The sequence below is a fragment of the Rhinatrema bivittatum genome, chromosome 19 (genome assembly GCF_901001135.1).
Source record: "Rhinatrema bivittatum chromosome 19, aRhiBiv1.1, whole genome shotgun sequence".
Taxonomy (NCBI): Eukaryota; Metazoa; Chordata; class Amphibia; order Gymnophiona; family Rhinatrematidae; genus Rhinatrema; species Rhinatrema bivittatum.
In genome coordinates, this window is record NC_042633.1 from 34,829,600 (window position 1) to 34,853,015 (window position 23,416).

Sequence of the window (23,416 nt, forward strand, 5' to 3'; positions counted from 1 at the left end):
TCATAGTCATCAGTTTTCCTCTTTATTGTACGGGTTGAGGCAATGCTGTCACACACACACAGTACGGAGCTTGAAATGAAAAGCGGCGGGGGAGCGTGGCGCAGCCTTTGTGCCGGGAGGGCCTCTCCACATAACACACACGAGGAGGCAGGAGCGAGTACAGGGTTTACATTCACAAAAGATCACGGTGGCGTTAAAGTACATAAGCAGGAGCTCCAACGCTCTCTCCTCCCTCAGCTCCCACTCTGCAAACACTGTACGCACATCTGGAACATGATATAAGCACAGAATACCCTGTCACGTTAGGCAGGGAGGCGGCAGCGGCAGCCTCGGCCCGCTGGTCCCCCGGCCTGGTTAAGAACACACAGAACACAGCAGCTTTGCTGGCACACGACGTGCTGAAACGTTACACCGATACCCCACAGCGGTAACTACTCTGACATCTATTGCCCCCCCCCTCCCCTCCCCCTCCCCATGCATCGTTTGCAGGAAGAGTTGCAAGCCTGCTGTTTTTACGCTGCCTGCATGGCCCATCTCCCCCCTCTCCCCACCAGTACCGTCCAGGTATGGGATACTGCACATGTGCTGTCTTCACGTAGCTCCCCGTTTTAGCCAAAAAGCTTGTGGTGGAGCAGCACTACCCACATGCTGTGACGGCCACCGCCTAGGTTGGAGCAGACCTATTTCTAGATGCTTCACACTATGCACAGCCTGTCTGGTGCCTCCCCCGACCTTACGCAGCAGGCTTCTGCAGAAGCAGTGTATTGCACCTCTTCTGTTCGACAGTACCCCTGCGGGAGCAGTACCCTCCCCACGTGGTATACCGCACACACCTCTTGCCGTTGCACGAGATGAGCAGCAGCTGGGCTCTGATGCAGAGTATCGGGATGCTGCAGCTACTTACGCCACTGCAGTTACTAAGGGCTGGGCTGAGTCAGGGGAGCCTCCTTCTGGCACACGACCTCATGCGACCTGGAGCAGCGCCAGGGCTGTGTCGTCCTCTCCTAGAAACTGCTCTGGCACCAACTGGACAGTGCTGTCTCTGCGGTGCTGCAACCTTGCTCCCTGCTAGCTCTGGACAGTGCAAAGCATAGGGGGGGAAAGTCTAAAATCCTGTAGCAGCCCTCTTCGGTGGGAGCAGGAACGGTAGCTCCTCGTGTAGTTTTTATTAAATATATATTTACAAAAAATAAAAACAACAAAATAAAGGTTTTATAAATAGGAACAAGAGAGTCCGTCCTTCTCCTGCCACCTTCATAGAGGTGAAATAGTTGGGGGGGGGGGGGGGTGTCCCCACAGCTAGTCCCAAAATCTCGTGCAGGGGCGCACAACCAAAGATGGAGGCACATGTTACAGCCAGGCTGAATTCCTCCCACACCCTTCTATGCCGCTCCAGCACCAACGCTGGGTGACACCGCAGCCACGCGCTCGCACCTCTCTTTGATTTACAAAGTCAACGCCAGCCACGAGTGGAGGCTGAAACTGCCCTCGGCCCCACCTTAACTGTAACTGGCCGTTCCCCACCCTCTCTACTCGTTTCCCTTCCTTTCTCCAATGCCTCCAGTCCACTTGCCTGCCTCGGTCTGATCCCTTCATGCACAGTAGAAGGAGTAGGACATGCGCGAGAGCAAATTTACAGGTTTCTATGATTAATAGGTTGATGGTTATTAGCAATCAAGCGAGATCCAGACTCATGAGAAAGCTGGATGCAGGGGAGCCAGCTCTTCTCCCCCCCACACCTTATATATTAAGCATCCTGCTTCACTCTTCCCTGAAAGCGTGGGAGCTGCTGGCAGAGATGCGAGAAGGCAAAGCGGTCGGCAAACCCTCACGTCGACCAGAGGAGCGTGGGGAGGGCCGACAGAGAGCCACTGCTGAACACATCAAAAAAAACATTAAAAAAAAACAAAAAAACCCCAATGGAGAAGGTGCAGGGTTCTGCAGGAGAAGAAAAGTCCACGCTGGCGTGCGGTGCTGGCGACGGGAGTCCTTCACAACATGTCTCCTCCCCCCCATTCCACCAGGTACTGCACGGCCCCATCCAGGGTGACCCGCCGGGCCAGGACCCGCACAGGCTCGCCCTGCGCCAGCTGCCCCACCGCTCCAAAGTAGCTGGCGGCTACGCTGGTGGCAGAGGCCGACACCAGTTCCTGGGGCGCTTCTGGGTCCAGGGTCAGCACGGAGGGTCGAGGGGAGCCCGCCGGTCGTGCCGGCTCGAGATCGGGGCACAGTGTGGAGCAGCAGGGGTCTTTCTGGTCAGGTGAAGGGTCACTATAAAAAAATAAAAAAACTTTCAGAAGGCTAATTCATCTATAGAGCCCGATACCCACACAGAACACAGATGTACTGCCTTGCTGGGCCTGAATGCATATGAATCCATACAGAGATGGGCACATATGGCAACCATGACCGCCTGGTACTGGCCAGAGAAAAGCGTGCAACACACACACAAACTCCCAACCTGGGATGGAAGGAGGCCATCAGGGATCCAGAAGTATTTGTCGATGGATGAAAAGATGCAAACATCCTGATCGGAGAACTGTGAAGGAAAGGCAGGTGCAGAGATTTAAATTACGAGCGAGAGAGAGGACGGTAATACAGAATCCTGACCATGAGAGAGAGGCAGTACAGACTCGGGACGTTTCCTCAGCCACAGCAACGCTGGGCAAGACTCACGGCCACCGAGCCCGGGCCACTTTGATTTTGCATGGTGCAAGAGGACAGGCACACTGTGGACACACGGGAGGAAGATGCAGACAGAGAAACACAGCCACAAATGCAGGGAGAGGCCGAGAGATGAATGGAGATCGAAATGGGGATGATAAAAGTATGAACGCAGGGAGTCCAGCAGACTGAAGCCAGCTCCCCAGCCTCCTCACCTCTCGCTGCAGCGGCCTTCGGAACGGCGGAAGGCGTAACAGCTCCCGCAGAAGCCCTGGTAGGTCTGGTTAGCACTGACTGGGCCACCGGCCACACCCTGCCGTCACAGCGAGACAAAGGAGGAGGAAGCAGGGTTAGACCTGGGAACAAGTCCCATTTCCTTTTCCCTCTCCACCCAGCCCCTTTCCCCCCCCCCCCCCCCCCCGAGTGCTCTGGGGGGTTACCTGGCTCACTGCTCGCTCCAGTTGCAGCTTTTCCTGCTGGCTCCTCAATTCTGTGCTCTCCGTTTCCATCTGCCGTCTTCTCCTCTTCAGTCGTTTTCTCTGGGCGCTCCCACCCTGCCCTGAAAAAGAACTGTAAGACATCTCTTTATCTGCACAGCCGTGAGGGCAGCGGCACTATCCCTGGGAAAGGGGGGAGGTATCTGCCAGCCACAGTGCTGGTCCCCGAGAGGGCAGCTACACACGGTGCTCTCAGGGTGCAGATAACAGCAACTCTACAAGTTAATCCCCTTCAGCCCGAGAGACTAACCTTCCGTGGGCAAGTGTGAGGGGTGCGGCCCTCCCATGATTGCTTGGTACCTCGGTCACACGACTGATGTCTCCCTCCAGGTGTGGCGGGGCAGGTGGCGGCTCACGACTGTGAAGCCCAAACAGACATTTCTTCTTTTTTATCTCCTTCCCTGAAATGAACCTGCCGGAGCAGAGAGGACGCAGTCAGACTCGGACTAGACATCCGGGGGGGGGGGGGGGGGGGGGGAGGGGGGGGGGGGGGAGGGAGAGTCAGAATTTAGAGGCACAGAGGGGAGAGGGGAGGCTGAGCACATGGGTGTAGGCCAAACCATGAAGCTGCTGATCTATCACAGGTGGTTCTCTGACAACAACAGTGCAAGGAGCCACATGGGCGAGTGCCGGGGACTTCTTGGGGTACAGGGCTGCACTGTCTGAAGGTAGATTCAGCTAAGCCTGGAGAGAGAGCTGGGAGTTTCACAGAAAGGGATGGACAAACACTGCCCCCTCCCCCCCAATCCTCTGGTGCATGCAAGTATTTCAGGAGGCCAAATCGAGGTGTCCTGCATGCTCCTTGGGCCTTGAAATCAGATGGGCCAGCCTTCAACATCCTCTGTACAAAATGAAAGAGGAAAATGCCCTCTGGTGGGGAAGGATTTCCAGGTCTCGTCAAACTGTGGAATACTCCATGGATGGGCCGGCCTGGGCACTACGTACAGATGGTATAGACCTGGCAGAAATCAAGGCGTATGTGGTCATTGGTTCAAAGCCCACTCACAGTGCAGTTGGGGGCTGACACCGATTATGCCCAGCGCCCATGGTGACGTCACAGGGGGTGGGACATGTCACGCGACATGCCCACTGGTGACTGCATGCTTCCCTGAGACATTGATTGAACGCCTTTGAGATCATCTTGTCCGTCTCCGTCTGGGACACGGCTAAAGATAAAACCAGATTATTCCTTGTTCCTGCTTCCAAGGCCTATCCCTCGGTTTGAGGTGTCAAAGCCGTCCTCGGTCACTTTGATGAGGCCTGGTTATCAGAACCAAACCTTGATTAGCTCCCTGGGCCTTCTCTTTTAACTTGAGCATTGAGATGGGCTTACTTCCGGCCAGGCTCAAACCTCTCTGTGGGACATCTTAGAGCCAAGGTTGCAAGAAGTGACGTCGTGACCCTTGCAATGTTCAGTGCCATGACCCAGCGGGTACATCTGTGAGCACTTCGGGCACATCTTGAAGCCTCTGGCTCGATTCTCAGCCAGGGTCAGGAAAATCAACAATGGGAAAACAAGTTTTGAAGAAATGGTCAGAGGCGGCGAGGAGATGCCAAAACCAAGAAAAACTGCAGTGGAGTTGAAAGAAATGAACACAGGTAGATAAGTACGTCCACCATCTGCTGGTGATGGAGAATACTGGCAGGTTGATGTCTGTGCAGGATTATATGAGAGTGACAGTGAGTCAGTGATCTCTGTCTCCATCTGCTGGTTGGAGGGTATAACCCACGTATGCGGAATGGCCTACCTGACTGAAGAGGAAGCTGCGATTCGTGCAACTGCAGGCTGTGATGTCCAAAGAGGAGCGTTTGTTTGTTTTTTAAGCACTGAAAGTCTACTAAATGACCAATGGGGAAAAACCTGAGAAGAAAAGAGCACTCCAGAGAGAAGGTGGAGCACAAAATAGAAACACCAAAACCAATCTGGAGGCCTAAAAAAAACCTGCAGGAGTGGAGGTCCTTCAAGAACTAAAAACTGAGCAGCTGCAGATCCCGTGGTGCACGCGTCCAGGAAGGCTTTCCTGAAAGGATCCGCTCAACTGGCGCGCAACGAAGTCAAGTGAATCTGTCACCGTGTGGCTCCGCTGCAACTGCTCGCCTTCAGAGAACGCATGACATGCGAGGCACAAATACACAAAATAGCTAGGAAACTTCTTTCTGGGGGCTGATGGAAGGGGAGAGAGGGAGAGAGAGACGGCCGAGAGTGAGAAAGGCTTCACGCACTATACCTGTCCTTGTGTGTGTTCAGTACATTCAGCAGCTGGTTGTAGCGCTCCGCTCTGGGGGTGCTCGAGAGCTGAAAATGAGCAAATCAGAAGCAGGCAATCATCATCATCATCATCATTTATTTATAAATCACCCTTTCCCAGCAATAGAGCACAAAGGACCTGATTCACTAAGGGTTCCACCCCCCCATAGAAAAGCCTTAATGAATCTGGCCCAAACCAGTTAGGATAACAGGATACATGGAGCACAAACCAGGACGTGTAGTGCACCAAATACATCAAGGTCAAATAAATGAGGCACACTGAAGCAAAACGGATAAAGATCAAATAAAAGGAAGCAGCACCTACCAAGCAGAGACATGGAGTAGTCATAAGGATTTGGCAATGAGCAAAGCAAGCAGAGTACAGGAAAATCAGTTCTTCCCTGCTAATTTTCCTTCCTGTAGTACCACAGATCAGTCCAGGCGCCTGGGTTTTGCCTCCCTGCCAGCAGGTGGAGACAGAGAGAGTTTTGCAGGCACAGACTTCACCCGGAGTGCCACCTGCATCTCTTCAGTATTAAACAGTACCCAAGCAGAAAATATTTAACAAAAGCTTCTAACCAATTAACTCTACTATATCCCTCGGAACGAGTAGAGGACAAGGAAATTCGTAATTAAGAACTATAATTAAATTGAGAATACGTCTTAACAGGACTAATGAGAAGCCTGTGCCATTCTTGATTTTTTTTTTTTTACTGTACATTTTTTTGGTACCTTTTTTGGAATCTAATCAGAATTATTAGATTATACAGATCGAGCAGACTCTCCAAAACTCATTTCCCCCCATTGTGCGGGACTCTGGACTGATCTGTGGTACCACAGGAACAAAAGTTAGTAGGTAAGAACCAATTTTCCTTTCCCTGTACGTACCCGGATCAGTCCAGACTCCTGGGATGTACCAAAGCTTCCCTAACCTGGGTGGGACTGAGAGAGTCCCGCTCGAAGCACACTTCCCCCCGAAAACCGTCGACATCCGGGGCCTGGACGTCCAATCAGTAGTGCCTGGCAAAGGTACGTAAAGACTTCCAAGTAGCCACCCTGCCCAGGAGGCCACCTGCGAACGAGAAGGAGCCCTTAACCCCTCCAGGACAGGACAACCGCAACAGATATAAGTGGAACCGATAGCCATCTTCAACCAATGAGCCATCGTGGCCTTTAATGCTTTCTGACCCTTTTTTGCCCCACTCCATAGCACAAAAAGGTGATCTGACAACCGGAAACTCTTAGTGACCTCTAGATACCACAACAAAGCCCTTCTGACATCCAGACATCTCAATTTCTTAGCATGAGGCGTATCAAACTCCAGATTTGTAAAGGCCGGAAGCTCCACTGACTGACTTAAGTAGAACACCAAAACCACCTTCGTCAGAAAAGACGAAACCGTCCTCAGCGAAACTCCAGAATCTGAAATCTGCAAAAAGGGTTCCCTGCATGACAGGGCTTGAAGCTCAGACACTTCTGGCTGAACAAATCGGTTACAAGAAAACCACTTTCAGAATCAGATCTTTTATGGTGGCTCTCTTACAAGACTCAAATGGTGCTTCGCACAAACCCTTAAGGACCAAGTTAAAACTCCAGGAAGGACACAACTTACAAACAGGGGGGGGTGGAAATGCTTCGCCCCCACGAAGGAAACACACCACATCAGGATGCGCAGCCAGAGTTGCTCCATGAATCGTGCCCCATAAGCAACCCAAGGCCTACACCTGCACTCTCAGGGAACTAAAGGACAAACGTTCTGTGGGGCCTCTCTGCAAAACGGCCAGAATCTGCACCACAAATACTCGCCGAGGAATAACCCCCTGGCTCCATACACCAAGACTCAAACAATCTCCAAACCGGACATATGCCAAGGAAGTAGAGATCTTGCGAGCTCGCCGCAGAGTTGAAATAACATCTTCCGGATAACTTTTTTTCCTTAATTGCCTCTTTCAAACGTCAAGCCACTAGACAAAAGCAATCTGCTTGATCTGAAAATATAGGGCCCTGTCTTAGAAGATTTGGTAGATGGCCTCGGGGCCGGCCACCACTAGATTGACCAGATCCGCAAACCAAGACTTTCGTGGCCACTCTGCGACTGATGAAATGCGGCGCCTTGGCATTTCTCTAAGTTGCCATCAGATCCATGTGAGGAGTTCCCCATCTGTGAGAAATGAGGGCCAGTGCATTCTCTGATAGCTCCCATTCCCCAGGATCCAACTGTTGTCAACTGAGAAAATCCGCTTGCACATTGTCGGACCCCACTATGTGCGACGCCACTATCAAAGCCAAATGCTGCTCTGCTCAGGATATCAGTATCTCCGCTTCCAGAGCTACTGGCCGACTTCTGGTTCCTCCCTGACGGTTGATGTAGGCCACTGTTGTCGCATTGTCCAAGAAGTCTCAGACTGCCCGGTTGTGCAGAAGGGGAAGAAACCTTTCCAGAGCCAATCGTACCGCCCTTGTCTCTAGATGACTGATTAACCAAGTTGCTTCCTCCATTGACTATCGGCCCTGTACTGACTGGGACTGACACACAGCCCCCCAACCGGAGAGACTGGCATCGATAGTCACTACCATCCACTGAAGCACTTCAAGGTCCACCCCACGCCCCAAAATGGTCCCGGGCAAGCCACCAGCCAAGACTGGATCTGGCGAATTCTGTAAGCGGCAGCGGGATATGAAGCTGCTCTGACATTGGATCCCAGCAGGATAGCAATGTTTTCTGTAGAGATTTCATATGAGCAAATGACCACGGGACGAGCTCCAGAGTCGAGGTCATGGAACCAAGGATCTGCAAGTAATCCCAGACCCTGGGCACTTGGGTGTCCAACAGGTGCCGAACTTGCGCCTGCAGCTTAAGGATCCACTCCTCCGTGAGAAAGACCTTGCCCACACGGGTATCGAAGTACGTGCCCAAGAACTCCAGAACCTGTGAAGGAAAAAAGGTGGCCCTTGGCCAGGCTCACAACCCAGTCCAAGGATCTCAAGTGGTGCAAGACCACTTCCACCAGCTGTCTGCAAAGTTCCTCTGACTTTGCTCGGATGAGCCAGGCGTTCAGATATGGATGAACCCGCACCCCCTCCCTTCTGAGGGTTGCCGCTACCACCACCATCACCTTGGTGAAAGTCCTCGGAGCCGTGGCTAAGCTGAACGGAAGAGCGCAAAAGTGAAAATGCTTTCAGAGATTCATGAACCTGAGGTATCTTTGATGATCCCGGTGGATACTGATATGCAGATATGCTTCCGTCAAATCCAAGGAAGCCAAGAACTCCCCGCTGCGCACTGCCGCTATGACAGACCGGAGAGTCTCCATCCGGAAACGTGGAACCTTGAAAGCCACCTTCACCTTCTTCAAGTCCAGAATCCTTCCTTCTTTGGCACCACAAAATAAATGGAATAACATCCCGACCCCCGCTCCTCCTGAGGGATGGGAACAATGGCTCCCAGCATTCTCAGCCTTTGGATGGTCTCCTGCACTATCAGTTTCTTCATCGGCAAACGCAGGGAGATACCATAAAAAGGTTTCTTAGAGGCCAAGCAAATTCTAAAGCATAGCCTCATCCTATCATACTTAGAACCCACTGGTCGGACGTTATTTTGACCCACTCCTTGAAAAAGAGTCAACCGACCCCCGATGACTGTGATTGAGGAGTGGGTCAGCCTCATCTCATTGAGTGGACTTGGCTCCGCTAGACCCTTGGCCAGAACCATCTTGGTTTGCTCTGCATTTGTGAAAGGACTGAGACCTCCCAGGGTTTGTCTCTGGCCTGTACCCGGAGCCCTGCTCTGACGGAAATGCCTTTGGCCCCGAAAACGAGAGCGAACCGGCAGAAAACCTTTGGCCCCGTTAGGCTTGTCTTCCAGCAGTTTGTGCACCTTATTATCACCAAGCTGCTTTATCAGCTGTTCCAAGTCTTCTCCAAAAAGGAGCTTGCCCTTAAAGGGGAGCGCACTAAGCTGAAACTTAGAGGAAACATCCGCTGACCAGTTTTGCAACCACAAGAGCCTCCTAGCTGAGATCGCAGACACCATCGTCCTAGAAGAGGTACAAAGCAGATCATATAAAGGTCTCTGCTCCATAAGGCACCACTGCCTCTAATCGTTCTGCCTGTTCAGATTCCTGGGGCAAGAGATCTCTGGCACCCTGTAACTGCTGTACCATCTCAGGCTAGCTTGAAGCATAAAACTGCTACACACCACAGCCCAGATGCCCAGAGCCAAAAGCTCAAATATCTTCTTGAGGTGCAACTCGAGTTTCCTATTCTGGAGATACTTCAGAGCCACCGCACCGGCCACTGGGATGGTGGTTCTCTTTGTGACCGCTGAGACGAAGCATCCACCTTCTGTACCCTCAAGAGCTCAGACAAGGGATAAAGCTTGTTCATAGCTCTGCTAACTTTAAGACCTGTCTCAGGAGTATCCCACTCCCTGACCATTAATTACTTAACCATCCTATAGAAAGGAAAAGTCCTGGCCGGGCCCCGTAAACTCACCATGACCTGATCTACCATGTCCTGGTGCAGCTCCTCCTGTGGAACCGCTATTCCCAACTCTGTCAAGACTTGCAGGATCATAGGACCCAGATCTTCCCTCTGAAAAAGGCGAACGACCTTCGGATCATCCCCTTCCATGGAAGGAATCTTCCTCAGCTCCTCTCCTCTTGATCCTGACCACTAAAAGAAGGTGAGGCACTGGGAAGACCATCTCCCGAGGGCACCCCGTGGTTGGACTCCTCTGAGGAAGGGTCATCTGTGGTTCCCCACACCGCTGGATCTCTGACTTTCTGGATCCTCGTAGCCCCCGGCATCTCTGACCGCCTGGGCACTTTTCTAGGCAGCCCCAAAAGTCTACACCTGAGGGAGCAACCTCGCTTGGACTTACTGGCCAGATAGGCTTTCTGCAATAAAAGCACAAAGTTCGTGAAAAAACAAAATCCCCCTCCAGGGGTTCAGGATCTTCACCCGACTGCTCCTCTAGGGCATCCCGGGCCTCAAATGGCTGGCGACAGCGCTGGCGGGAGATCCCCTCCCACTGCTGCTCTTTCCTCAGCCACCTTAAAAGTTTTCAAGATGGCCACCGTTCCCGCTTCTGCTAAGCGTGGATCAGCCTTGTCCCTCGGAGCAGCCACTGTAGCGCTGCTTAAGATAGTGCTACAGCACCTCGTGATAAAACCTCCCACCCCCACGAGAGGCAGCCGGAGCATCGGCTGGCCGGGACAGTCGCACAGCTTGCTCTCCACAGGCAGCATAAACCCTGCACGATTGTGACCGCTCAGCAGGCGCCGACAACAAGCAGCGGGATCGGGAGACACGACAGCGCTACTGCCTAAGCGCCCTGCCTCCGGCCGCCAGCAGTGACGGGGCGAGCAGCAAAAAAACCACCACCGCTTTCTTATTATCTCTTATCCTTTTTTTCTCTTTTCTTTTTAAACTTTACGAAGAGCAAGTGAAAAAGAAAACTTCTTCCCTGAAGGGAGGCAGAGGCTTCTCACGATCCTCACTGAAGGGGGTCCACCAGCTGTCACCCCCGGTGCAATTTTGGGTTTCCAACCCCTGCTCGTCCTTAACCTGCTACCTGGGGGGGGGTTGGCAGGTCCTGGTGGGACCTTCCCAACCCCGAGGAGGAAAGTCTCCCTTCTTTTCTTGCTTTGTCTTTTTTTTTTTGCTCGGGTACAGAACCGCAGGGTTTTGCACCACCTCCCATCTGCTGGAGACGGAGAAATATCGAGGAGCAGCAAGTGGCGCACCGGGTTACGAGGCGGTGCCTGCGAACTCTGCCTCCATCTGCTGGTGGGGGAGGCAAAACCCAGGAGTCTGGACTGATCCGGGTACGTACAGGGAAAGGCTGCTTTACATTGGCTCCAGGGACTCTAATGTTAAATATAAAGATCTTTCCGGGGAGCTGGGCTAGGGCCTCAGGTGAAAGGTGGGCCGAGGAGTCGTGGCTTTATCTAGGGCAGGGGAGTGGGAGCGGAGTTCATGCCATGGCTTGCGCTATGAAGAGTCAGGTGAAGGGAAGGAGATTATGACCTAGGAGTCATGTAAGGGGGGGGGGGGGGGCAGCTCCTGTCAAGGTGTTCTTTCTGGGGCAGGTGAGGTTGCATGACCGGTTGTGCCTGAGGTAGAGAGCGCGGTGGGAAAGGATGCGCAGGGGGGGGGGAACGTGGGGTGCTGCACAGCCTCTAATGGTCTCGTATGTCAGAACCAGAATGTTACATGAGGCTCGGGAGCCGCTGCAGAGATTTCTAGGACTGGAGTGATCTTATCCGCCCTGTGGACGCTCTGTATCATTTGGGCTGCTGCATTTTGACTGAGTTGTAGCTGGGATCCCAAGCAACCTAAGCCATCAGTAATCAAAGCAAGAGATCCATGCAGGCCTGGACAGTGGTGGTGCAAAGGGCAGGTGCTGGTGGTGGAAGACAACCACTTTGAACCTTGGCAATGAGTTGAGAGTCCAGTACGAAGCAGGGGCTCCAGACTCGGCGGCTGATAGAAGAGCGTTGTTCTTTCAAGTGCAACGTAGTTTGTAGGTGGCTGGAGGTCTTTTTACGAACCCACAGAACCTCGGTTTTGTTAGGGTTACATTCTAACTTGTTTTGGCATTGCCGCTTATGCAGTCATTTAAATTAGCAATTGCTTTTCCAGGGTTTGGACTAGGCTAATGTGGCTTCAGTGCTGTGGAGTGCTCAGAAGTTGGCAGGGAAAGGGCCCAGGCTGTCAGTGGTGTTCGGATAACTAATACCACTGCTTCTTCAATGATCTTGCTGAAGGCAGGCCGGTTGGAGACTAGGCGGTAGTTGTTCAGATGCTTAGGGTCTAGGCTGGGTTTCTTTAAGTGTCGCTTTAGGCAGTCTGGTAGGTCATCTTTCCACCAGTGAAGAGCCGACGATGGCCTGGAGGGTTTTGCTCAGGGCAAGGGTCAGTGCGACATCTTCTTAAGGCAGGCCGAAGGTAGCGAGAGTGTGGGACGGAACGGTCTGTGTTGCGCAATCAGCGGTGTCTTGGTTGGGGGTCGTGTGTGGTTCTGATCAGATGCATGCAATCTTATCCATGAAGAACTCTGCTAGATCACTGCAGTGCGTTTCAAAGGTTAGGAGCTCGTTAAGTATTCTGAAGAGCAATCTGGGTCAGTTTTCTGCTTGGTTGATTTTCTTTTTATGTAGTGGGCCCTCTTTACTTCACTGACAGCTTTGTGGTAGGCCATCTGGTGTTGCTTGCATTTGCCCTCATCTGCGATTCTGATTTCAGTTATTTCCTTTCCAGGCTTCTACCTGTTTGTATTAGGTCCGATGTGAACTCGGGAGAGGGCCGGTTTATGGTTTAGTGGGTTGAGTTTATCTAAGGTTGATTGAATGTTCGACTACCAATGGTCAACCAGATTGGACTGGAAAGGGCAGGAAGGGATTTGACAATGTTTTGGAGAGTACGGAAGAAGGAGTCCACGGTTCATTTGTGCAGACCAGTTTAGAGGTTGCATTTGTTTTGATTTGAGGGTGTGGATGCTCATAATATACAATGCACAAGGTAATGATCTGACCAGGAGAACGGGATGGTCTGTGTAGTCTCAATTTGTTGCGTGAGTCAAGTGTCAAGAGACCAATCAGAGAGCAGAAACAGAGCAGATGATATGTTGATGACCACAGGCATACAGCTTCCTTCCCCTACAGACACACGTGTGTGGAAGGCAGCTTCTCTCTTTCCCCATGCACACAGGAGCCGGCCTCCCCCTTCCTAACTCACACACACAGACATGGTTTGGAAAGGCTTGCACCTGCTCCTTGAAGACGGATAAAATCACAAAAAGCTGTGCAGTCAGAGTCGCACCCACCTCTCCTAGCAGAAGGTTCTCCCAGTTCTCGTTGGCAAAGGTGAGAATTTCCCTTTCAAAATCAAAGTATTTCTTCTTGCAACAAACACTGAGGTGATAAAGAACAAGGTGCGCAATATCCACCCTGAGGAAGAGAGAGACAGGTGGGCGATAAAGGGTGAAAGTGTGCAATATCCATGCTGGGGGCACGAGAGTGCTAAAGGTGTGTAATATCCACCCTGGGAGGAAGAGAGAGAGAGAGAGAGAGATAGAAAGACAGATACAGAGGAAGGGGGGCCATTACAGTAGGGACACCCACCAGCCCATGCACAGTAACCCGGGGAGGGGAAGAGAGCGAGAGAGAGAACTTCTAGCTTGAGTTTCCCACATCCCTTCTCATTCCCTGTTCCAGTGTACTCCCCATGTACCCAGAGATATATCCCCTGTCCTCCGTGGACAAGCATCCCACAGCACCACACAGATTGGGCCACGCCATCCAATACTTTGCCCGTTTCCTCCTCTAGCCCAGAAAATTCCAGATTCTTTGCTGAGCATGTTCAGGACTTCCTAAGCTAGTGTTGCAGCATGACCTCCCTTAGCATTGTTTTCATCCGCTTTGCGAACTGTTGAGGTTCTCCTCAACTTATCAGCTGCGACAGCAAGCTGAAAGATTTCAATTCTTAAGTTACTAATAACTGATTTTTGAATTGAAGATAACATCGAAGGAAAGCAAAAGTCCTTTTAAAGCCTGTCATAAGATGGCAACAGCAGGTCAGCATGACCACTGTATCCATTGTTTGGGACCAGACTGCGAAAGTACCGTATTTTTCGCTCCATAAGACGCACATTTTTTTTCCCCAAAAGTGGGGGGAAAATGTCTGTGCATCTTATGGAGCGAATATAAAAACAAAATTTTTTAAATTAACTACAACCCCCCACCCTCCTGAGCCCCCCAAAAACTTGCCAAAAGTCCCTGGTGGTCCAGCGGGGGTTCCGGGAGCGATCTCCCCCTCTCGGGCATGGCGCCGGTGGCCCTTTGCCCTTACCATGTGACAGGGGCTACCGATGCCATTGGTCGGCCCCTGTCACATGGTAGGAGCAAAGGATGACCCACGCCATTTTTTAAGCCTTGCGTGGTGGCTGTCGAGGAGCAACTTGGAAAGAAGGTGGTCTTATAACTACAAATGGGGAAGATTTACTAAATGGTCTCACACAAAGAGAGAAGATCATTTCCTTTCGCTTGTAAAATTGCAATGCTGCTGCACTATGTGTTGCACCTGGTAAACACAAGATTAAAAACAAATTCGGTACGAGTCCATCTCGGTGCCATCGCAGCTCATCACCACCAGGAAGCTGGACGTCCAGCAACGCTGCCAAGTTTATGAAAGACCTATACAATCTATGGCTTCCTATTAACTGGGTAGTACTTCAGTTGATGCTGCCCCAACGTGAGCCCATGGCATCGAAGGACAAAGCACGCTTTGTGGAAGACTCTAGTCTTAGTCGGCGTAACTTTAGCAGGAAGAATTACAGCCGATTTGATTTTCGCAGAGATTTAGTTTTGTCGGGGTAGAACAAGAGTGATCTTCGACAGTCAAAGAGTAATGCCAGGCCTGCTTCTGAGAGGACTAACGAGGTTTAGGGGAGAAAACAGGCGGTGTAGCAGCCGGATTTACATGGAAAAGATGAGGCAACTTTCGGAAGGAACTTGGGGCGAGTTCGAAACGCCAACTGATTCTTAACAATTTGAGTCTATGGAGGACAAATCGGCAGGGTCTGAAACTCGCTTCAGCTCCTTGGAGCAAGCTTACAAAAAGGGGCTTCCATTACTGAGGCTCACAAGCTGCATTCAGCGTGCGGTCGCCTCGCCTCAACTCGTCGCCGACGTAAGGCAGCAACTTGGCTGACAATGAACACATTCACAAAAGACCATTTTACACCAGGAGTCGCGGTCCGATGCTAAATTTGGACAATGTGTATTAGCTAACACTTTACATTAACTCAACAACGTCCCGCATTTACTTCACAGATTGCCAAAAAAAAAAAAAAAAGGAACACATTGTTACTACCATCTTGTGTGGCGTATATGATGCTTGTCCACGGTGAAAGCAAAATTGCTTTACCTTAACAGGAGTTCTCAGAGGACAGCAGAGCACGCAGCCACATAAGCCCTCCCCAGGAAGTTGAACTCAAAGCTTGGAAACAGGCTGAGAAGTTGCGCGGGCAATCCCACGCATGGCCAGAAGAGGATCTAGAAACTTCCAGGCTGGAGGAGAAAAAACGGACTGAGTCGGCACCATCTGATGGCGTCACCCACGCTGTGTGGCTGTTTGTTCTGCTGTCCACGAAGAACACCTGTTAAGGTAAGCATCTTTGCTTTATTTAGTGCAGCTTGCTCCCTTCAAAAAACAGCTATTTATTCAGCTTTCCCTTTCTTAGGGTGCTGGTGCTGCACCACAGCAAGTGGAAACAAATTCTGATTGTAAAAATCAGTTGTGGTCAATAAATACTTTCTTACCAAGTGAAGGGTGAACTTACCATCCCAGGGGGAGTCTCCAGACACTTTCCAGTCCCTTGACACAAACAGCGCACTCAAACATATAAAATCTGGAAAACAGAAGCACATGGCTCACACAGTCACAAGCTTTCCCCCCCCCCCCCCAGAGCGGCGACCCCGGCGTGATAAGCTTCCCTCCAACCCAGAGCGGCGACCCCGGCGTGATGAGCTCCCCCCGCCCCACCCCCCGAACGGCGCTCTTGGAGAAACAAGCTTGCTCCATCTAAAACCACACCAACTAGACAAGAGACAATCCCCTTAACAAGCTTGGCACCTCTAGAGGCAAGTTTTCAGCACCCAGAGCAGGACCAGCATCGGAGACAGGTTCCCAGCCCAAAGCATACACAAACACCACAAAACTCTCTCTCACCTGTCCCCATACAAGAGAGGCTTGGTAAGACACTGCGTACAAGCCTCATGGAACCACTGGCCACATCTGCAACACTGCAACATCTTCATATTCCATCTGCAGCAGGAAGAAACAGCGCAGTCAGTCAGAGAGTCCCCGACAGTCAGGCTTGTTCTGTCCACCAGGGTACCCACAGGAGGGAGGAAGGAAGAGGACCCCCCCTCCCAATGTGTCCTAGCAGTAGCCCAAGGAGGGAGGGAGGGTCCACACTATCAGTCCCCCAGGAACAGAGGGAAGCTCTGCACAAAAGCTATGGCATGGAGATATGGTTACAAACTCATCTCTGCCCATCTGATTCTCCACCCATCCACTGCAGGACTGTCTGATCAGCAATGCAGGTCTCGCACGCCACTTACTCTCCAGGGCCGCCGCAGTAGCAGTAACACTGCTGCTGATTCGTCTGGTGCAGCGGGTCCCAGTCCAGAGCCTTCAGCTGATAGGGCAGCACCAGCTTCATAAGCCGCATGGCCTTGGCATAGGGGCCTTTCTTCAATGCTCCACCTCGCTGCAGGACGGTAAGAAAAACACAGCAGTGAGCATCCGGAGGGAGCAGAGCCGGCAACAGGCGAGCTGGCGTGGGCCACCGCCATTACCTTTGTTGCCACCGCGAAGACACACTGTCGACACATCCAGGAGCTCGTCGCACAGTCCGCCTCGCAAAGGACACTGGGACGATGGCATTTCTGGTGATACGCTACAGGAAATGGGAGACAAAACAAGCTGAGAGGCAGGGAGCAGGCAGATCCATGTACCCGCCACAGCGCCATCGTAGCACATTTATTCACCTTCCCTTTGCTTACCGTGTTTACATTTCCCGCAGTGCACCAGCTTGTTCTCCAGGGACACGGCACGGTCATTGCACACACAACACACCTGCTGCGTACCAGGGATCACGGCTACAGAAAGAAGAAAGCACAGCCATTGTGGGTCCTGTATACGCGCACAGGACGAGAGGTCTCCCGTTCACTAGGATTCATCAGTGCCCTGCGAAATATCCCAGGGCGACTGGCTAGCCGAGCATGGGGGTGGGCGGTCAAGCGGCTGAGTTAGGACAAAGGATTGGGATGGGGCCGGGGAATGCACAGAAGGGGCAAAAGCCCAACTTCAAAAAATGAAGATATACTCACGAGGGCTGATATCTTTCCAGAGAACCAAGAACTGCGAGTTATCCTCGAACCGCACCAAGCAGGTCTGCTGACTGCTGTCCACCTGCGGAGGAACAAGACAGCGAGACGCTGACCATCGAAACTCCCTTTGTCAGGAAAATAATTACAATAATTCAGAGACGCACCACTAGCCATGAATTCTCCATCTTCGTTACCTTTAAGGCCCGATTTGCTATTCCCACACTCACAGAATGAGAGAAAAGTCTGCGTGAATCAGACCCTTGGTGTCATGGGAGAGACCCATCTCGGACAGATTCGGTCGGGCTACTGTGCATTTGCAGATGCACAGCCATGACAACCAAGGCCTTGGTCTTTACATCTTTAGAAACTCCGGAGGCCGTTTAAAAAAAAAAAAAAAAAAGTCACGAAAAACCTGGGAATCTGTTAATCTTGTCAGACTACAAGCAGAATCCGTAGACCGTGCCTAGGGTATGTCACTGACCCCAGTGTGAGGCATCAGCTTGAGGCAATCAGAGATGTCCTATCCTGGGGGGGGGGGGGCAGGCGGGGAGACCGGTCAAGCTCTGGAGCAGTTAAAAATGCTTCCCAGTCTTATCCTGGGCCACAGAAGCACCTGCTCTATTAATCCGCCTATCTCACGGAGTCGTCCTCCGGGCCCAGGAGAACCTCTCCCTCCTCCTCCGAGGCCGAGCTATCCGCAGGCCCGCGGTCCTCCGAACCCTCAGGATCCTACCCACTTGTAAGGGACTGGACTGGTGTGGCAGGACGAGATTGATGTTTTTTGTTTTTTTTTTACTTGTTTACTACTGGAAAAAAATAACTAAAGCACGAGAAAAAAAAAAAAAAAAAAAGATGCGAAAAGGCGGCGAGTTGAGGAGAGAACAAGTAACCTTGCTACACACAGAGTGGACAGAAGAAGACTGAGCTGGCTTGTGCGGTGCTGCTGGCGCAAAGCTAATTGCGCGCACTCAGGAAAAGTCTACAGTCCTGAGCCAGGAGAGGTCCAAGAAAACAAAGAGGTAGGCGATCTATGATAGCCGTCAGGATAAACACAAAAATAGATGCCTTGATCTTTTTCAATTGTTTATTAAAACAGAGACGTGTTCACAAATTGCCCGACTCAGGCCGAGTTTTGCGGTTCAAAAACCGCTGCCTCAGGGGCTACAAACAAACCAAACATAAATTAACATCAATATCTAAAAACAATGATCAAATTAGCAACATCTTTCAGATCTTATAAATATTAAAAAGTCATTATTAAAAAGATAAAAACTTTTTTAATCCTTCACTAAGATCTCAGATATTGATAAAAAATATATTCATTAAAATTTAAAAGATGTGAATTCCTAAAATGATGACAAAAGTTCAACTACATATCAAACATACCCAGAAAATATTTTATCCATTCCTGCTTAAGAAAATAATATTTAATAATATATCTACTTCTCAGCAGGTACAAAGATAAATTTACCTTAAACACTCCACAGTCGTGAAAAAATCTCAGTAGTGCATTTCTCATCCAATATACAGTCAGTGATTGTCAGCAATGTTTAAAATAACTAGAGGAAATACAAGACAAACTTAAAAACTGAAATATCATCCCAATGCCTACCAGGTATTCTTAATACATTCCTGATGGTAAAATGGCAGAGAAACAAGTAAAAACAATGCTAAATGAAATAAATAAAACTTTCTTTTTAAACATCATATCTTAACATAAATCAAACAACCAAACAACTCAATTCAATTGTATGAACTGCACTCATTATTTAAATTTGTTAAAAACAGTGATAATAGTAAACAAATTAAAATTGTTGAAGAACATGCCATTGAGAGTATTGCAAACATATTGTATCTATTCTTTGCTTTCAAAACATGGTAATCACTTGCCAAATATTTTCCTTAACATCTTAGACTCGGGTGCACTAAAAAGGCAAAAGACACTGCAGTGTCCTAAAACAGCAAAAACTTCTAATTACTTAACTTTGTAGCTTTAATTAGATGTTTAAAAAGAAAGTTTTATTTATTTCATTTAGCATTGTTTTTACTTGTTTCTCTGCCATTTTACCACGACTGTGGAGTGTTTAAGGTAAATTTATCTTTGTACCTGCTGAGAAGTAGATATATTATTAAATATTATTTTCTTAAGCAGCAATGGATAAAATGTTTTCTGGGTATGTTTGATATGTAGTTGAACTTTTGTCATCATTTTAGGAATTCACATCTTTTAAATTTTAATGAATATATTTTTTATCAATATCTGAGATCTTAGTGAAGGATTAAAAAAGTTTTTATCTTTTTAATAATGACTTTTTAATATTTATAAGATCTGAAAGATGTTGCTAATTTGATCATTGTTTTTAGATATTGATGTTAATTTATGTTTGGTTTGTTTGTAGCCCCTGAGGCAGCGGTTTTGAACCGCGAAACTCGGCCTGAGTCGGGCAATTTGTGAACACGTCTCTGTTTTAATAAACAATTGAAAAAGATCAAGGCATCTATTTTTGTGTTTATCCTGAGCCAGGAGAGACCAGTACCTGGCTCGGTGCCGTCAGATGACGTCACCCGATCATGCTGTCCCCACAAAACAGAGAATATGTACCTGAATCAAAAAAAAATACCCACCAGGATCTCTTTGACAATTTGCTGTGGACTGGACATGAAGCACAAAGCTAATAGGAGGGAGAGATGCACAGAAATCTGTGCTGGGGAAATCTGTGCTGGGGAAAAAAACCGAAAGAGACCGCAAGAGAGGCCTCCTGTAAAGAGAAAGACGAAGTGCTACTCACCTTTTTAATTATTCCCAGGTACAGCAAACCATCAGTCCAGCGTGCCAGCACATCCTGCCCTTCCCAAAATCGAGCCAGAGTCTGAAGACGTGGCCTCTTTACCTGGCCACACACCAGCTTGGGACAATTACGGGTCACTCTGGGAGATAGCGCTGAAGGCTCACCCTCCATTACATTGTTAAGCACCTAAGGTAAGAAAGTGAGCCAAAACTCAACCAAAAGTGAAAACAGCTTGCTCCAGGAAGTCACACACTGACCACAGAAAGGATCCCAGCATCTATCCAACGCCCAGTGAAGTCAACCAGGAAAATCTACAGGATCTCAGCACCCACCCAACCCAAAGTCAACCAGGGAGGATCTCAGCATCCACCCAACCCCCAGCGATATCAACCAGGAAAACCTACAGGATCTCAGCACCCACCCAACCCAAAGTCAACCAGGAAATCATAGAGGATCTCAGCACCTACCCAACCCCCAGCAAAGGCAACCAGGAAACCAGAGAGGATCTCAGCACCCACCCAACCCAAAGTCAACCAGGAAGGATCTCAGCATCTGCTCAACCCCCAGCAAAGGCAACCAGGAAACCAGAGAGGATCTCAGCACCTACCCAACCCCCAGTGAAGTCAACCAGGAAAACCTACAGGATCTCAGCACCTACCCAACCCCCAGCGAAATCAACCAGGAAACCAGAGAGGATCTCAGCACCTACCCAACCCCCAGCAAAGTCAACCAAGAACCCTAAAGGATCTCAGCACCTACCCAACCCCCAGCAAAGTCAACCAAGAACCCTACAGGATCTCAGCACCTACCCAACCCCCAGCAAAGTCAACCAAGAACCCTACAGGATCTCAGCACCTACCCAACCCCCAGCAAAGTCAACCAAGAACCCTACAGGATCTCAGCACCTACCCAACCCCCAGCAAAGTCAACCAAGAAACCCTACAGGATCTCAGCACCTACCCAACCCCCAGCAAAGTCAACCAAGAAACCCTACAGGATTTCAGCACCTTCCCAACCCCCAGCAAAATCAACCAGGAAACCAGAGAGAATATCAGCACCTACCCAACCTAAAGTCATCCAGAAAACAAGACAGAACCTCAACACCTATCCAACATCCATCAGATTTGAGCAGGAAACCAGATAGGATCTGAATTCCTGTCCTGCACAGTGAACACAACCACGAAACCAGATACTGAACACAAATGGGATCCTGTGCATGGTCACAGTGTGTGCTGGGATCCCAGCACCTGCCAGAGATACCAGACACTAGTGCAGACAAGATCCTAGCATCCACTGGTGACCAAACATGGACTACAGAGACAGCATTCCTCAGCACCCATCCGTGTCCAAGTACTCAGCACTCACCACACAGACAGGATCTCATTACTCACCGTAGTGACAGGATCCCAGCACCTATCAGTGACCAAACACTGGCATAGAGGCAGGATCCCAGCACCCATCCGTGACACGACACCAGCATTGGGACAGGATGCCAGAAGTCCGCTTTTTAGCACTGACCATAGAGTCAGAATCCCACTATCCATCTGTGTCTAGACACCACTACAAGATACCACTACCCACCCATGACCAGCCACTGACCACAGTGTCAAAAATCCCAACACCCACCCATGATCCCGGACCACAAAGCCAGGATCCCTACACTCACCCATGACCAGATACTGACCACAGATGCAGGATCTCACTACCTACCTGTGACAACAGACCAGAGAGACAAGATCCCCACACCCACCCATGACCACAGAGACAGAATCCCAGCATCTACCTGTAAACACTGACCACAGAGATAAGATCTTACTACCCACCAGTGACCACAGAGAAAAACTCCCACTGTCCACCCATGACCACAGCCTCCCACCACTCACCAGCGATCACGAGTTCTCAGCACCCACCCGAGACTAGAGACTGACCACAGAACAAGATACCAGCACCCACCCGTGACAACAGAGCAGGATCCCAGCATCTACCTGTAAACACTGACCACAGAGATAAGATCTTACTACCCACCAGTGACCACAGAGAAAAACTCCCACTGTCCACCCATGACCACAGCCTCCCACCACTCACCCGCGATCACTGAGTTCTCAGCACCCACCCGAGAGTAGACACTGACCACAGAACAAGATACCAGCACCCACCCGTGAACAGACACTGACCACAGAACAAGATACCAGCACCCACCCGTGACAACAGAGACAGAATCCCAGCATCTACCTGTAAACACTGACCACAGAGATAAGATCTTACTACCCACCAGTGACCACTGACCACAGAACAAGATACCAGCACCCACCCGTGACAACAGAGCAGGACCCCAGCATCCACCCGTGAACAGACACTGACCACAGAACAAGATACCAGCACCCACCCGTGACAACAGAGACAGAATCCCAGCACCCACCCGTGAACAGACACTGACCACAGAACAAGATACCAGCACCCACCCGTGACAACAGAGACAGAATCCCAGCATCTACCTGTAAACACCGACCACAGAGATAAGATCTTACTACCCACCAGTGACCACTGACCACAGAACAAGATACCAGCACCCACCCGTGACAACAGAGCAGGACCCCAGCACCCACCCGTGACCAGACACTGACCACAGAACAAGATACCAGCACCCACCCGTGACAACAGAGCAGGACCCCAGCACCCACCCGTGAACAGACACTGACCACAGAACAAGATACCAGCACCCACGCGTGACAACAGAGCAGGACCCCAGCATCCACCCGTGAACAGACACTGACCACAGAACAAGATACCAGCACCCACCCGTGACAACAGAGCAGGACCCCAGCACCCACCCGTGAACAGACACTGACCACAGAACCAGTGTCCTGCTACCCACTCGTGACCACTGACCTCGGAGACAGGCTCCCGGCACCCATCCGGGCCGGCCCGCCCCCCCCAGAAGTGCTTCTTGACCTTTCTCCGCTCCGGGTGCTAGGCTTGTACCCTCGCTGCCTCCCCCTCTCCCAGGCCGCGGTCTGCCCCTTTACCTCCTGCCAGTGTCGGTGTCTTAAGGGCGGGGATGCTGGAACCGGAGCCCAAACGCCGCAGCCGCAGCAGCCACCGCCGCTGCCGCCGCCTCCATCCCTGCGCCAGTGACGCAGCAAGGAAAGGACCGAGCGCGAGAGCGCGAAGGGGGCGTAGCCGAGCGCGAGGCCGGAGGGGGGGGGTGACAGGGCGGATCGGTAGCGCGGGGCGTGGCCGGTGTGTGCTGGGGGGGGAGGAGTCAGGAAGGAACCAGACCAGAGGGCGGGGCGAAATTGTTTATTTGACCTTTCCAAG

At 50.7% G+C, this 23,416-nt stretch overlaps 1 protein-coding gene across 3 annotated transcripts; it reads right to left on the reverse strand.

The window, feature by feature from the left end:
- Positions 1-23,324, reverse strand: PHF1 (PHD finger protein 1). Of its 3 annotated transcripts, XM_029584693.1 has the most exons (15): positions 23,125-23,324; positions 20,099-20,284; positions 17,310-17,391; positions 16,983-17,078; positions 16,776-16,876; positions 16,539-16,687; positions 16,144-16,239; positions 15,755-15,823; positions 13,238-13,361; positions 5,390-5,457; positions 3,412-3,573; positions 3,105-3,234; positions 2,880-2,977; positions 2,462-2,539; positions 1-2,271 (listed from the first exon to the last, which is right to left on the reverse strand). In XM_029584693.1, exons 2-15 carry the CDS (start codon positions 20,267-20,269, stop codon positions 1,992-1,994), a joined length of 1,704 nt encoding a protein of 567 aa, XP_029440553.1. In that variant the 5' UTR covers positions 20,270-20,284; positions 23,125-23,324; the 3' UTR covers positions 1-1,991. The 3 variants fall into 3 exon arrangements, 1 of the variants encoding a protein (XP_029440553.1); XR_003853580.1 differs by lacking the exon at positions 1-2,271 and having other exon boundaries at positions 3,462-3,573; XR_003853579.1 differs by lacking the exon at positions 1-2,271 and having other exon boundaries at positions 3,105-3,223.
- Between the last annotated feature and the right edge of the window lie 92 nt (positions 23,325-23,416).

Coding starts and splice junctions, on each gene's coding strand:
- PHF1 (XM_029584693.1), bottom strand. CDS start 20,269: ATGGAGGGTGAGCCTTCAGCGCTATCTCCCAGAGTGACCCGTAATTGT. Junction 3,574..5,389: donor CTGAACACACACAAGGACAG/GTATAGTGCGTG, acceptor CTGCTCCGGCAG/GTTCATTTCAGGGAAGGAGA. Junction 2,272..2,461: donor ATGGCCTCCTTCCATCCCAG/GTTGGGAGTTTG, acceptor ATTTTTTTATAG/TGACCCTTCACCTGACCAGA.